General features: G+C 47.7%; 1 protein-coding gene across 1 annotated transcript; it reads right to left on the minus strand.

Annotated features, from left to right (window-relative positions):
* Positions 1-2,466, minus strand: LOC120656508 (phenylalanine ammonia-lyase-like). Its single transcript, XM_039934613.1, has one exon. The coding sequence runs from the start codon at positions 2,313-2,315 to the stop codon at positions 174-176; it is 2,142 nt and encodes a 713-aa protein (XP_039790547.1). The 5' UTR covers positions 2,316-2,466; the 3' UTR covers positions 1-173.
* Between the last annotated feature and the right edge of the window lie 13,044 nt (positions 2,467-15,510).

Here is a 15,510-nt window from a genome sequence, read left to right on the forward strand (position 1 = left end):
TCGCAGAGAAGGATAGGATGAAATTTGAATTTATTTTGACAAAAGATAACATGGATGCAAAAAATGGGTATATAGGCACCTAAAGAATCATTACCCTTTTGCTACTCAAGCAAACAAAACGCTAATTTTGAACAATTGAACACTGCATTCTTATTCTACTCGGTTTTCTCTGTTCAGCAGATGGGCAGGGGCTCGCCGTTCCACTCCTTGAGGCACTCGAGCAGAGGGTCAATGTGCTTGCCCTGGTTGATGGCGACGAGCACCTTGTTCAGCTCCTCGCCGGGAGACCGCGTCTTCTCGCCGGTCAGGTACACCGCACCGAGCTCCTCGCGCACGAACCGGTAGAGCGGGTACGAGCGGCACTCGGCGATCCTGTTCGGTATCGCCGCCGTGCCGTTCTCGACGGCCGCCCGTGCGGCCTCCACCGCCTTGGGCAGCGCCGCACGCAGCTCCTCCTCGAACTGGGCGACCTTGGCGAACACGGATGTCTCCGCGCTGAACTCGGCCGCGCCGTTGGCGAGGGCGCGCTCCACGAGCACGTTGCGCAGCTTCTTCATCAGCGGGTAGTTGGCGCTGCACGGGTCGTCGGCGTAGGCGAACACCGCCTCGCGCTCGATCTCCTGGAGCAGGTCCTTCTCGCAGAAGCGGGCGACGTGGAGGCCACCGGTGGCGTTGGTGCTCAGGGTCTTCTTCGCCACCGTCATCACGCAGCTCTTGACGGCGCTCTTGACGTTCTCCTCGATGTGGCGCAGGTCGACGGCCTGGCACAGGGCGATCAGGAACGTCGAGGACATGAGCTTCAGGATCTCGATGGCCTCGGCGGTCTTCCTGGAGGAGATGAGGCCAAGCGAGTTCACGTCCTGGTTGTGCTGCTCCGCGCTCTGGACGTGGTTGGTCACCGGGTTGCCCAGGAACTGCAGCTCTGAGCAGTACGACGCCATGGCGATCTCGGCGCCCTTGAACCCGTAGTCCAAGCTTGGGTTGCGCCCGCCGGACAGGTTGGAGGGCAGGCCGTTGTTGTAGTAGTCGTTGACGAGCTCTGAGAACTGAGCAAACATGAGCTTGCCGATGGCGGCGAGGGCGAGACGGGTATTGTCCATGGACACGCCGATGGGCGTGCCCTGGAAGTTGCCACCGTGAAGCGCCTTGCTGCGGGCGACGTCGATGAGCGGGTTGTCGTTGACGGAGTTGATCTCGCGCTCAATGGACTTGGTCGCGGCACGGATAACCTCAATTTGGGGGCCAAGCCATTGCGGCGACGTGCGGAGCGCGTACCGGTCCTGCTTCGGCTTCATCAGTGGATCGAGCTCGCCGAGCTTCTTGGCAAGCTTCATGTAGGAGCTGCCCTCCAAGATGTGCTCCATGATGGCGGCAGCCTCGATCTGTCCCGGGTGGTGCTTCAGCTTGTGGGTCAGGTGGTCGGTGAACTCCGGCTTGCCGTTCATGATCTCGCAGAACACGGCGGACAGGACCTCGGCAAGGATAGCGAGAATGTTCGCCTCGAAGAGCACGGTGGAGGCAAGTCCTGAGCCCACGGCGGTGCCGTTGACCATGGCGAGGCCTTCCTTGGGCTGCAACTCGAAGAAGCCGCCCTGGATGCCGGCAATCTTGAACGCCTCAGCCGCGTTCACCTTCGTGCCATCTGGGGCCACCGCCACAGAGTTCTCGCGCCCGGTGACGAGGCCGGCAATGTAGGACAGCGGGACGAGGTCGCCGGACGCGGTGACCGTGCCCCGGAGCGGCAGGCACGGCGTGACATTGGCATTGAGCAGCTTGACGATCGCCTCGAGGATCTCGAAGCGGATGCCGGAGTACCCCTGGAGGAGGGTGTTGATGCGGACGAGCATGGCCGCCCGCGTCGCCTCGGCCGGCAGGACGTGGCCGTCGGTGCCGGTGCCGAAAGCGCCGGCGTTGAGGAACCGGATGAGCTCCCTCTGGAGCGCACCGCCCTCCTTGGTGCGGCGGTGGGAGGTTGCGCCGAACCCGGTGGTGACGCCGTAGCTGTCGGTGCCGTTCATCATGCTGTTCATGACCCAGTCGCTGCTGGCCTTGACGCGGTCGCGAGCCGACTCGTCGAGCTCGACGCGGGCCTCGCCGGCGCCGTTGGCCACGGCGGCGACCTGCGCGATCCGGAGGCTGGCGCCCTCGATCTTCACCAGCGGCTGGCGGTACTCCGCCACCATCCTCTTCACCTCGTCGAGGTGGCTGCCCATGAGCTCCTCCGCGGCCTTCCCCCAGTTGAGTGGGTCGGCGCGCGGCGTCGCCATGCACAGGCCGTCGCCATTGGTAGCGACATTGCTCTTCTCGCACGCCATTGCTGGAATGCAAGCGCAGAGAACTAGAAACACAGAGAAGCTAAGGAATTCTTGTGAGGGGAATGGATGTAGCTTAGTTTTTCAGAAGCTGTTCACAGGAGAGCTAGTGCTGCGCTAGGATTTGGTAGTGCTGCTCTTCCTGGAGAGAAGAGGTCGGAGTGGCGGTGTTTAAATAGGGCAATAGGCTCCCGAGCCCGGAGAAGGGAACGAGCGGGGCGGTGTGGAGTGTGGAGACTGGTCCAAGACGACCAAGGCTGGGCGCGAATTATTTGGCCGAGAACATGTTTGATCTTGCGAGGCCAGCGGCGTGGAAATTTCGTGGTGGGCGCTGGCGCTGGGGCAGGAAGAAGCTTGGTCGCCGGGTATTGGTTGGTGAGCGTCAGGACTCAGGACCCAGAGAGTTGGTGAGGACGCGACCGCCGGGACGCATGCGCATTGGCTTGGCCTTGACTGGATGTGCTTGCTTTGAGAACTGGGCTGCGTGCCTGCGTTTGTGATCTTGTCTTTGGTTTGGACCTTTGCTGGCTGCTGCACTTTGGTGTGATACTCTGATGAACTTTCCATGCTTTCAGTTTCCGCGGATGCAGCATTTGCTGACCAAAGTCGACGGAGTGCTTGGGTCAAATGGAATTTTATGTCCTATTTCTGGTACTGTTTTGCTGATAATCATCTTATGAGTTATGAATTTTTTTTCATGCTTTGTCCTTTTTGAAAGAAAATTTGTCGTTTTAGAATACTATTTCCAAAGTACTTCAGCTATCTCAAACTTTTCTAACGTCGGAAAAAGACCACCCTTTCTTTGCGGGGTGGGGGCAATGTAATTTACGGGGACCGTAAGCAGCCTTCCGTACGGTCGATCTCTGGCCATGTTTGGATGAATGCATCAAAACTTTTTCACAAAAAGACGAATGCATGCATGAAGTACTAAACGAAGTTTATTTGCAAAACTTTTTTAGAAATGGGTGTAATTTTTCGAGACGAATCTAATGAGCCCAGTTTCATCATGATTGGCTACAGTGATGCTACAGTAACCGCACTCAATCATCTTCCAATCGTGCGGTCAAAGGTCTCATTAGCTAGAGCAACTGCTACAGTACCATAGTTGTGGAGGTAATTTTGTAATTAGACTTTATTTAATATCCCTAATTAATGGTCAAAGTATCATTTCTCTCTCATCAAAACTTTTACACACCTAAACCAAACATGGCCTCTAACACTAACAAATGATAACGTACGCAGCAGGAATTGAAGGCAAAGCCAGCTCCAAAGCCAACGCCCAACCCAGCAAGTCACGCGTCCCAGACCCCAAAGCCAACAACGTATAATTGAAGTAGAAACTATACACACAAAAATTTAGATAGAAATATTTATAACATAAAAGTTTGGTCAAATAACAAAGATAATATTGTAGACAAAAGAGAAAATATGTATAAAAGGTAAGAAACAAAAATCAAGAAAACAATTGGAAATTTTTTTGAAACATCCTTAGGGTGAAACTTCAAGAAAATTAAATCTGGAACAAAAATTTTAGGAGAAAAAATTTGGAAAGCAGAGGAAATGCTCACTTCTAAAAGGCTTAAAGGCTCTGATCAAGGCAATGAACATTTTGCACTTGGAAACTAATAAGAAAGGAATTCAAATAATAACTTAAGAACAAAATTGGCAGAAAAAATTTCAGGAATGAAAATTCAAAAGCAAGAAAAAAATTGAAAGAAAAAACTCAAGATCAAACTTTTGGAGAAAAAATTAGAAGTAAAAATTTTAGAAGCAAAACTTAATACCTAGTTTGGGAGATAAATTTCGGGAACAAACTTAGTAATGGGTTGGAGCTAGGCAAGGAAGATAAAAAATAAAAAATGGAAAGGGAATAAATTGGTGATAAATGTTTTGAGATCGAAAATTTTGAAAAGAAAAGTCGTCGTGCATAATTTTTTTACAAGAAAAATTTAGGAGCCAAAAAGGTTTATGCAAAAGATTATGAGATAAAGAAATTGGAGATAAATTTGTTGACACAAAATTTCAAGAAAATGAATCAAAGAAACAAAAAGAATTGAAGAAAAAATTTACAACATATAAAAGTTAGAAAAGAGAAGGTGAGAAAGTGGAGCCGGAAAGGCAGAGACCATCTACCGGCCCACGTGCATGTACAGCGTGTCGACTGTGCGGAGCGCTCCCCACGGTCGACCACAAAACCAGTATCGGGCCTTTCTGGTCGTAAGGCTCTCTCGCCACGAATGATTTTGTGATTTTGTAGGCAAAGGAATAATACAATATCTCAGCTTCTATATTACAGTGCAATATATGCAGCCTTTATTACATGTACAAAAGCGACCATTTGTTGCCAACAAAGTGGAATTAAATGTAGCTAGCTTATAAACAAAGTCTATTACTAAATTGCCACCCATTCTTCACAAAGATATCAATTGTTCTAGCCTCCAAAGATCGATAAGCTCTTGGTATAGTGTCGTGGTCCTCTTGATGTAGATTCAGTGGTTAAACAACTTCCTACAGATAAGTCCCCTGTCCTAATGGCTTTAACAATGATTTTCTAAAAAATGTGGGTAATTATTTGCAGTGACTTCTATGAGCTGTGTGAAGCTTTTCACCAAAACAATTTATGTTTGAGGAGTTTGAATGGTTCTCACATTACTTTCCTGCCTAAATTTGACAATCGTACTAAGGCAAGTGACTTTAGGCCTTTCTCCCTCCTAAACTGCTCCATGAAGTTTATCACAAAGCTGTTAGCGAATCAGTTACAATAGATAGTGCACTCATAAAAACCAGTATGGCTTTATCAAATCTAGAGCCATCCAAGATTGCCAAGGCATTTAATAGAATGGAACATCTGGCAATGTTGACACTGATAGAAGCCAAAGGATTTTGCACACAGTGGTTACAATGGATGAAGAATATCTTCTCCTCTGGAACTTCTTCATTCCTCCTTAATGGTGTTCCTGGTAACCGTAAGAGGGGAGTGAGACAAGGTGACCCTCTTTCACTTTGCTCTCTGTGCTTGCTGCAAACTTTCTTCAAACACTTATTCATCATGCCAAAGACCAGGGGAGGCTACAACTCCCAATTCCATGTCAATATACCACAAACTTCCCAATTGTTCAATATGCTCATGATACTTTGATCATAATGGAAGGTTGAACAAATCAACTCCAAACACTACAGTAAATTCTAGCTACGTTCTCAAAGGCTAATGGTCTTTCTGTGAACTTCAACAAATCTTTGTTGGCTCCTATCAACACCCTGAAAGACAAGCTCAATCTCTTAGCCAACTCTTTTAATTGTGTGATAGGCAACTTCCCTTTTACTTATTTGGGCATTTCACTGACCACTTCAAAACCATTTGTAGCCGACTTCCTACCCTTGATAAAAAAAATTGTGAAAGAAGGCTACTAGCCACTTCATCTTTCCTCTCTCTCTCAAGCGGGAAGATTACAAATGACTAATGCAGTCTTTATCTCCATCCCAATATTCGAACTCGGTACTTTATCTTGCAGTCTTGCCCAAAATAGTGATCAAACAGATTGATAAGTATAGGAAACACTGGTTGTGGAGAGGATCAAATATTAATGCAAAACAACCTCCAAAAGCAGCCTGATCAATGGTATGTTTACTGAAAGAGGAAGAGTGTTTAGAAGTTCTGAATCTTGCAACCCAAAATGAAGCCTTACTCATCAAAAATCTTCACAAGTTTTTCACCAAAGTGGACGCCCATGGGTACACCTTATTTGGGAGAAACGTTATAGAAAGGATAAAGTCCATTTTTGGCCATCCAACTCTTACCTCGGTTTGGTTTTGGCCATCGAACTCCAAAACCGGGTATCTTCGACCACTCAACTGTCAAAACCGTTCATATTTAGCCATCCGTCTGTTTTGGTGACCGGTTTCGCTGACATCGACGCCGCGTGGCAGTTGGGCCCACTTGCTAGCGTTACAACCCCTCTGTTCTCTCTATCTCTCTCTCTCCTATCTCATCTCCTTTCTCCTCTCTCCTTCCTGCTCGCCGGCGCGGCGGCGCGGCTTCCCCCGGCGCCCTCCCTCCCTCCCTCCCCTGAGCGGGGCGACGACCCCGTCCTCGGCGGCGTGGTCGGCCGGCGGCGGCAGCCCCGCGCCCTCCGCCTGTCCTCCGTGGCCCGCATTGCGGCGTCGAGGGCGTCGAGCAGCCGCCGCGCCCCCTCCTCCGTGGCGAGCCGTCGAGCACCTTGTCCCAGCAGGCGAGCGCGTCGGACCCGCCCTGGCGCACCCGGGCGAGCTCGGCCTACGCCTTGCCCAGCTTGGCGACGGCTGTAACACCCCGGGTGTTTACGCAGTATTTTAATTAGGTGCCTGCACAGTAATGGTGTAGGTTTGCTATGCATCTTGTGCTTGATTTACTTAAAAAGGATCTTTTTGTAATTATGAAAGGTTATATGTGTAATTATGATTTTATGCAAGGTCCTTTATATAGTTATTTCTGAATATAGCTTTTAGGGAGGGTGTTTGTGCAAAATTTCAGTGCATTTATTGCATGGCAACCAATTTTGCTTGTAAGTCTATGTTTGTAGTGAATTTACATTGAAAAAGACAAATTTCCTAGATTTCAAAATCCCTTCAATGATTTTAATTTTAGCTCTTGAATCTTTGGTCAAATAAATTTTTGCACAACATCAAAGTTGTAGATCTTGAAATTTTGAACAACTTTCATGTTGGGCACTTTTCCATTTGAGCTTTGGTTTAAAAGTTATCACTGGTTTACAATTTAGTCCCTGGAACTTTTGGAAATTGCAAAATCGCCCTTATCCCCTTCTTCCCCACCCCTGCTCTGTTTCGCCGCCGCCCACCGACGGCGCCGACGCCGGCGCCGTGGAGAGGCTTCCCGGCCGCCTTTTTCTGTCGCGCTGGCGCCCACGCGTCGCCCCGGAGCCGCTCCACCGCCCTTGCCATCGCGCTGTGCCTCTCCCGGCCGTGCCACGCGCGCTGCCGCGTCCAGAAGCACCCGCGCCGGCCGCCACCGCGACGCCGCCGTGGCGAGCTCGCCGCAGAGCCCCAGGACCCCTTCCAGCGCGCGCATGAGCACCTCAAAGACCCCAGCGACCTATTCCTCCCTTTCTTTTGCTCTCTCCGCGCCCCCAGACCCAGGAACACCACCGCCGCCATCCGCCGAACGCCGGTGAGCCCAGGCCGCCGTTGAACTCACCCCTCCGCCCTTCCCCGTCCCAAATTAACCCCTCCAGTAGCTCCTACGTGGTCCCGCGCGGCTCACCCACCCTTTTTCCTCGCCAATCCTTCACCGGAGCGTCGCCTCCGCTGACGCCGACCGCCGCCGACCGCCTGGTTACGCGGAGCCGTCGCCACAAGCCGCCATAAGCCGCCCCGAAGCCACCTAGAGGTGCTCCTGGACCCCCTATTTCTTTCCCACCCCGATCCCCTCGCCGCCGGTGCTCGCCGTCGCCGGTAAAGGCCGGTCAAACGCCGCCTCCCCTTTCTGACCCGGCCGAGGACATCGGGTTGGAATTCAAAGAAGCCCAGGGGGCTGTCTGCAAACCCCAAGACTCATTTGAATAGTGCCACTAAGGACTGCTTTGTAATATTTTCAGTGAACTTTGAAATTCTAGATCAATTCGTAGAAAATTCGTAAATTAGAAAATCTTGATGTTTTGGAATCCTCTTGAAGAGCTCTATGCAGTAGAACCATAATATGTTAGGCTTTAGTTGCAAGTTTTTGCCGTAAAAATGGTTTTGTGTCACTAGGTAAATAAATACTAGATGTTTAGTCTTTTTCTTATCTAAGGCTTGAAAGCTGGTCTTGCTCTGAAATTTTTGTGGTAGTTTACTCATGTTACACTAGCTTTGCTATAAAAATTTCATGATCAGTTCTCTTGTGTAGCTATTTATTTAATTTAATCCTTGTTTAGTATACTTTATTTATGATAAATAGTTTCTGTTCTTGTTAAATCCTGAAAATATTCCTGAGTGTTCTTCTGGAGTATATTAGCTTGTCCAGGAAGTTTGAGCCTGAGTTCATGGCTAGATTAGGGGCTAAAAATAAATCTTGCTAATCTGTTGTTTGTTTTAGTTATTTTCTCAGAGTTAATTCTGTGTAGATAAAATCATGAAAAATTCACTGTAGCTAGATCTTACCTTTGTAAATCTCCTGTTAAATTTTTAGCTTCTACTTTGCAATATTTTAGTCTGTATAATTCAAGCTTGTACTAGGTGTTGCCTGCATAAATGATTTATAGTGATTAAATGATTACATGTCTTGATATGATTTTTGAAGGGTAGATTACTTTGTTCATGTTCTGTTTAGTGTAATTTTGGTATAATTTATTACTTTTTGTACTCTGATTTGATGATTTATTTACAAACCATGACTTAGTGGTATGATAAATCACCACCACTCATTTTATGAAGTTAGTTAACTTCTTTTGTGCTGTTAATCATGATGCCTTGTGTAGTTAAATTTGTCATTTAACTACTCTATAAACGATTGCCCATGTTTGTTTATAATGTTGTTCTTGCATTACATATAGATACGACTATTTTGTCAGACGGGACGTACGAGTTGATTCCGGAGTCTGACGGAGGTGATCTCGAAGCTCAAGTGAACACTGCGGAACTAACTGAAGCCCCGAACCAAAGTTCGGAAGAGCCTAGCGCTGAAATAGTTAGCAACTACCGAGAAGGCAAGCCCCGGACATAACCTATATTTCAAATTATTATCATTTACTGTTATTACTTACTTGTGCATTTACAGTTCTTAGGATTTGAATTGAAACCCTAGATGCATGATCCTAGGAACCTATGTACTGAACTCTAGACCTAAGTTCGACTATCTGCTAAGCTTATAGGAACGGTAAAAGTCGAGTGATTGCCTGTCACTCGCGAGCTTTATAGGAATTGCTTGTTTTCTTTCTGTTATCAATATAAGGACGACGGACGGGGTTGTGTCGATATCATGTCCTATGTGAGACCCCGTCTGTGTTGATGAACTTGCTAAGGTCGCGGTGTGTGGTAGTGCTGGTTAAGTTTTTGAAAGTACTAGTCACATGCCGTAAATATGGTACGCGGCAAGCCTAGTAGCCGATTGGACCGGGGAGTGGATATACCTCCCACTCTCTCAGTAGGGATAGGTTTTATTATATGTTGCGCAACACTACGACTTCTAGGGACAAGGTTCGGCCTTGGAGCCCTGTAGTCGGGGAGAGTGGCACTATCCACAAGCCGGAAAGAAAGGTTAACGGTTGTTTGGGAATGACCCGACGGTATTCCAGACGTGTGTGCTAGGTTACCCTTGCAAGGTTGAATTTCGATTCAGAATCGTCCGCCTCTCACGATGAAATGAGACTGCTTGATCTCTTTGCCACACAGAGTAATAAGAGCAACAATATTCTTATTAATCTTGATGCTTGCTTAGAAGTTCCACCATGTTTGGTTAGTAGATGCTTACATAGAATGGTTAATCAACTAGAATCTTGAAGCTAAAACTTGAAAGTAAGGACCTACTCTTTATTGCTTTTCAGCAAAGGAAAACCAGAGCCTTACAAATGCCTTGCATAGTCTAGCTAAGGTGGGCTACTTATACCCGTTGTCGGTTAAGTCTTGCTGAGTATTAGAATACTCAGCCTTGCTGTTGAAATCCTTTTTCAGGTATGAGTTTTGAGGATCAGATCGCTAGCTTGACCTATCCTTGCGCTTTGCCTCCTGGCTGGTCCGTAGAATGGGATACGTCTTCGGCCGGCAATGACTATGACGAGTGATACCCGGCTTGGGCTAGCTTGGTATACTTTTGGCGACGTGTTGTAGAAATCGTGTTTCATCTTCCGCTGTTTAGACTCTGAACTTATAATTATGTTTTGTAGAACTGTTTTACTTAAGTTGGTTTTGTAATAATGGTTTGAACTATTTTGTAATCACTACTGAACTTGCCTGTGTTGTAAAATTTGTGGTTGTAATATCTCTGGACTCGCCTTCATGCGAGGTCTGCTTGTTCGATCCGAGAATCGGTGGTTGTATCGGGACGTTACCCGACAGACCAAAAATTGTTCCGTTTGAAGTGCGTTTAAGCTAATGTTGCCTTTATGGTGATGGTTTACGCACTTGAGCCGGGATAATTTAGGCGGTTCTGCCACAACGGCGTGGAGGTACGCCCGGTGCACGCGCGCAGTGCGCACCTCGACGCCCAGCGCGCGGTACCGGGCCAGCACGCCCTCCCTGGACGCCGCGTCGCCGTCCCCTAAGGCGACGACGAGCGCGACGTCGACGCCACAGAGCATGAAGAGCTCCCCCGCCCTCTTCTTGAACGCCTCCTTCCTCCTGCCGAACGTGCCGTCGCCGCCGCCGCCGGGGCAGGGGAGGAAGGAGGGAGTGTCGGTGGGGGCCACCGGGGCAGGGGGTGCGGCAGTGGTGGGTAGGAAGGAGGAATCGGCGGGAGGGGCCGCCGGGGTAGGGGAGCTACGGCGGCGGTGCCCAGGGGAGGTGCGGCGGCGGTGGGTTTGGTCTGTTCGAGGACGAGCACCGCCGCTGGCTCGCCTGCACGCCACCGCAGACCACGCCTACGACGCGGAGCACGCCCCGCCTCCCTGCTGCCATGCCTTGCTCCGCCGGGAACGGCACCGCGGGCGGAGCCGCCATGACCGCCAAGCAGAGGGACCGGGAGAGAGGAGAGAGGTGGAGAAAGAGAAAGAGAAAGAGGAGAGAGAGGATGGCTGACAAGTGGGCCCCGCTGCCACGTGGCATCCATGTCAGCGAAACCGGCCACCAAAACAACCGGATGGCCAAATGTGAACGGTTTTGATAGTTGAGCGGTCGAAGATACCCGGTTTTGGAGTTCGATGGCCAAAACCAAACCGAGACAAGAGTTGGATGGTCAAAAATAGACTTTATCCTTATAGAAATGGCAAGCTGCCAAACCATGTCAAAAATGCTCTTATTGGTGGAGGGATATTGCCAAGCTCTTGGATAATTCCAAGAGAATCGCCAAAGTCAACTTGAAAAGTGGAATTTCTTGCTTTGTCTGGACAGATATATAGAATGATCACATCCCCAGTTTAACATACCCTAAACTGTATTCCTCCACTAAGAACAAGGCCATCACTCTTCAAAAAGCTGCCACTACGGCTTCCATCATCTTTTTCATTTGCCACTCTTTGAGATAGCTTTTTCTCAGCTCTTGGTTTTGGGACAAACTCACATCAATGTGATGTTAACATAGGAACCCGACTGCTAGACATACATCTGGGGCAATAACTTTTACTCTTCAACAAAAGCTTACAAGCAACTTATAGGATATGCTCAAGTCCACCCAACTTTAAAATGGCTTTGGAATTTCAACTGCCAGGAGAAACACAAAGTTTTTTGCTGGCTCCTACTTAAAGATAGATTGAGTACGAGAAATATCTTATGGCAAAAATCAATGGTTCTAGACTCGTATAATTGTGTCCTATGCGATTTGCAGAACAACAATTTGGACAAACAGAAATGGACTCATTTTTTAAGGGCAACAACCAACAGTAGATGGTTGCTATTTCACTTTCGAAAAGGAACTCGACCCGCATCAGCATCGAGTGAAAACAAACACGAACAGCACCTTGAAGAATGGCTGACCTGTTTTGCATAGATTTGTGTCATGTTTTTACTCTCCTTCGTCTCCTTTTTTTTTTGTCTCTTGAGTTTTGCTTGTAGAAACTTTTGTTATTACTTTAATATATTTATAACCAGTAGGGGGCTAAACACCCCTCCTACTTCATAAAAAGAATATGCAAGCAAGATTGTGTATTCACTTTATCAATATGAAAAAGAGAGTTCCACGTGCCAGACCACTGCCACTTCAAGTTTCACAATTGAAGCAATCTTGAAACGTTAAGTTTTACGTCCAGACTCATACAGGGCCCGTTTAGTTCGCAAAAAAATTTCTATAGTACCTATCACATCGAATTTTTCGACACATGCATAAAGTATTAAATGCAGTTGGAAAAAATAACTAATTACACAGTTCAACTGTAAATGACAAGACGAATCTTTTAAACCTAATTAATTTATAATTGTACATTAATTACTAAATAACAACGAAAATACTATAGTATCCAAATTCAAAAATTTTACGAACTAAACAGGCCCACAGTGTGGTTGCCGCTTTGATGGGATGTGGGTTGTTATGATTCGGTGCACAGGTAGCTGTCATTCCTGGTTGTTAGGCTTCGCACAGGACTGAAGCAATAATGCACAAGAGTACGAATTTGATCCCTTTTACTTTTGTTATGAAAAAGCTTTGTATCGCACTTTCGGGGTTTTTTTGCGGATAAAGAGAGAGAGCTTTATTAACTAGATTGTTCCTGATACAATCGGTGGCAATAGGGTTAGTGACACACACTGGAGCCTAACATAACCACACCGCTGAGTGAGTATTCCGCCAAGCTAATGCAGCTAGTTCATTTGCTAACTTGTTACAATCTCTCTTTATCTTGACTATCTTCAACTCCACCACGAGTTGTGATAGTTCCTTGCCCTCGGCTATGACAAAGCCGATTTCTGATCTGTCCAAGCTCTTGCTCGTGAGAGCTTGCACTACTCTGTCGCAATCTGATTCTAGGATGATCGGGCCCTGGCACCATTGGGATGCTAATCTGATTCCTTCCACACATGCAAGCGCTTCAGCTTCTAATGCACTTACGCAGTTAAAGAGAGCTATCACACTTATTAAAGAAGGAAATTAACCATAATGGTACTATAATTGGGACAGGTATCACCTAACCCTCGCATTGTTTTTAAGTTCAACTTGGGAAAAAATAGATGGCTCATGTCGTTCGATCTGACGGCTGATAAATAGAGAGGTACCAAGATGTGCCCAAAATCAAGGTACCAACCATGCAATAAGTGCATGCTAAATGGTGGGCCAGCATGCACTAGGTGCATACCGTTTTGGTGAGGTCCGCACAAAAAAATATTATGTGAGATAATTGTTCTTTCGGGATTAATTTTCTGTGTCAAGGGTAAAATAGTCAATCTATAATGATTGGAATAATGCTTTGGTAGTATAGTTTTGATTGAGTGGTTGATTTAATATAGTTTGAGCCTACTAAGGTTGAACCCTACGTTGGCCCTAGGGTTCCTAGCGGACCTAGGGTTCCTACCAACAAGGGGGCGCGATCTGGTGGCGGAGGGAGGGATGCTGCGGCCATGGCGTCGTCAAGCTTGCGCTCATCACAGTGGTTCGCATCATCGTCGACAGGAAGAGGATGCGGGGAGATGGAGAGATCGAGGGCGCCGGTGCTGTGCTAAGTAGGTCTGTATGACTACTCCCCAACGGTGAAGTGTCGCTGCAATATGAAGGTATCTTGATGGACATCATGGAGCAACGATAACCCGAGCCGGAGGTACTATAGATGTCCTTCAGGATTGGTAAGCCTTTCTTTAGGTTTTCCCCTGGTCTGCTCTGCGATTAATTTTCTGATTTGCTGTGCAATTAATTTAAGTGTAGAAACTTGGGGATTGCGGCTATTATATGTGGATTGATCGTGAGGCCACCCAATATGAGCGAGGGTGAGGGCGAGCGTGCAACTAGGCAATGGGTGCGGTTTGCCGAGCACGTATAGGGTACCGACCGCGGATTAGGGCGACGTCCTCTGGCGGCGGCCGACAACGAACGAGGACGAGGGTGATGGTGACGGCGAGGTGAGGGCGACGGCGAGGGCGAGGGCGAGTACCTGGCTGGGCGATGCGTACGGTTTGTCGTCCGCGGATGGGTTGGGGATGAGGTTTTGGGTGGACAAAAGATCATACTACCCTTAAGGACTAAAATTACCTAAAGAAATTAATTTAGAGAGCTACCTTAAGGATTAAAATTACCTAAAGAAATTAATTTAGAGAGCTACCTAGAGCTACCTCCCAAGCGGACTCTTTTAAGTTACGCATGCCATTGACAAATTGGCCTCTTGCTCGTAACACAAAAATAAGAAGCCGTGTTGTGCTCGTCACCTGCATGCTTTCTTAGTCAGCTTGTTAGGCACCTGTAGGCTACGTACAGAGTTCCGATTAGCAGTTCCGGTTTGGAGAAGTGACGCGCGGCAGAGCACTGAGAAAAGAAAATGTGTGTGGAGGTAGGCATCGTGGAGCAGGGCTCGCATAGACAAAATTTTCCATTCTTGTTTTATATCTATCATGTGCCTCAGACTAGTAGCACTTCGCAGATGTAGCTCGTGTGCAATTTAAGCACGGATTTATCTCTACATTGTTCGTTTTGTTTCAGAAATAATAGACAGTTGATCGAAAAAAAAGAAATAATGAGACAGCTACTCACTTCGTTCCAAAATGTAAGGCGTTTCACTTTGGTCCTAAGTCAAACTTCTCTAATTTTAATAATTTTTACCTTCTTCAGTAATCTATCACTAATGGATTGATGTGAGATTCATTAATTCATAAGAATTTTGAAGGAAAACTATTATAATGTTAGACCTCACGGAAACTTTCCTTCCTGTGCGTCTCTCTTTGAATTCCTCTATTTTTTATGTGTTGCATGAAAAGGATATATTAGTAACCCTCCTGCATTTTGAATTCCTATAAAATTGCAAGTTTGGTGCAACTCCAATCTTGTGTTTTGGGAAGACTGCATAACTATGGACATGCTTGATTGGCTTCCAAAATGTGGGCCAAAACGCACTACTACAAAAAATGATTTACTGCGACCTTTATAAAGGACCTACGAAGCATGCAGGAATTTCAACCGCATCGATTGATGGTATCAATTAACCGAGACGGTCATTCTTTATTAACCGAGACAGTTAAAAAATCGTCTTCCAAAATCGATTAACCAAAACGGGCACCCTATGAGGCCCGCCATGGAAAATACCGAGGTCCAAAAAGGCCCAGAAGGTCCGTTACCGGATCCCATACATACCCGTTAGGGTTTGGTACTTGTCATCTCTCTCTTTTCTATCCCTCCCCTCGTCTCCCTCCCCTCCCGTTTCTCTCCCTCCACTCCCCTCCCCGCGCGCACTGCGGCGGCGTGGAGGCATGCAGATGGCGGCGCGGGCGTGAGCACGGCAATCGGCGGCGCCGCGGCGGGGCCGAGGCCGAAGTGGCGGTTGGCGGCACGGGCACTGCCGAGGGGGACGGATCCGGCGGTGACAGAGCCGGATCCGGCGACGGAGGAGTCCCAGCGACGGTGGACATACCGAGGGCGGATCATGCGACGGCTGGCCAGATC

The sequence above is a fragment of the Panicum virgatum genome, chromosome 1N, assembly GCF_016808335.1.
Source record: "Panicum virgatum strain AP13 chromosome 1N, P.virgatum_v5, whole genome shotgun sequence".
NCBI lineage: Eukaryota > Viridiplantae > Streptophyta > Magnoliopsida > Poales > Poaceae > Panicum > Panicum virgatum.

Excerpts from the sequence above, each read along its gene's own strand:
- LOC120656508 (XM_039934613.1), bottom strand. The coding sequence starts at position 2,315 with ATGGCGTGCGAGAAGAGCAATGTCGCTACCAATGGCGACGGCCTGTGC.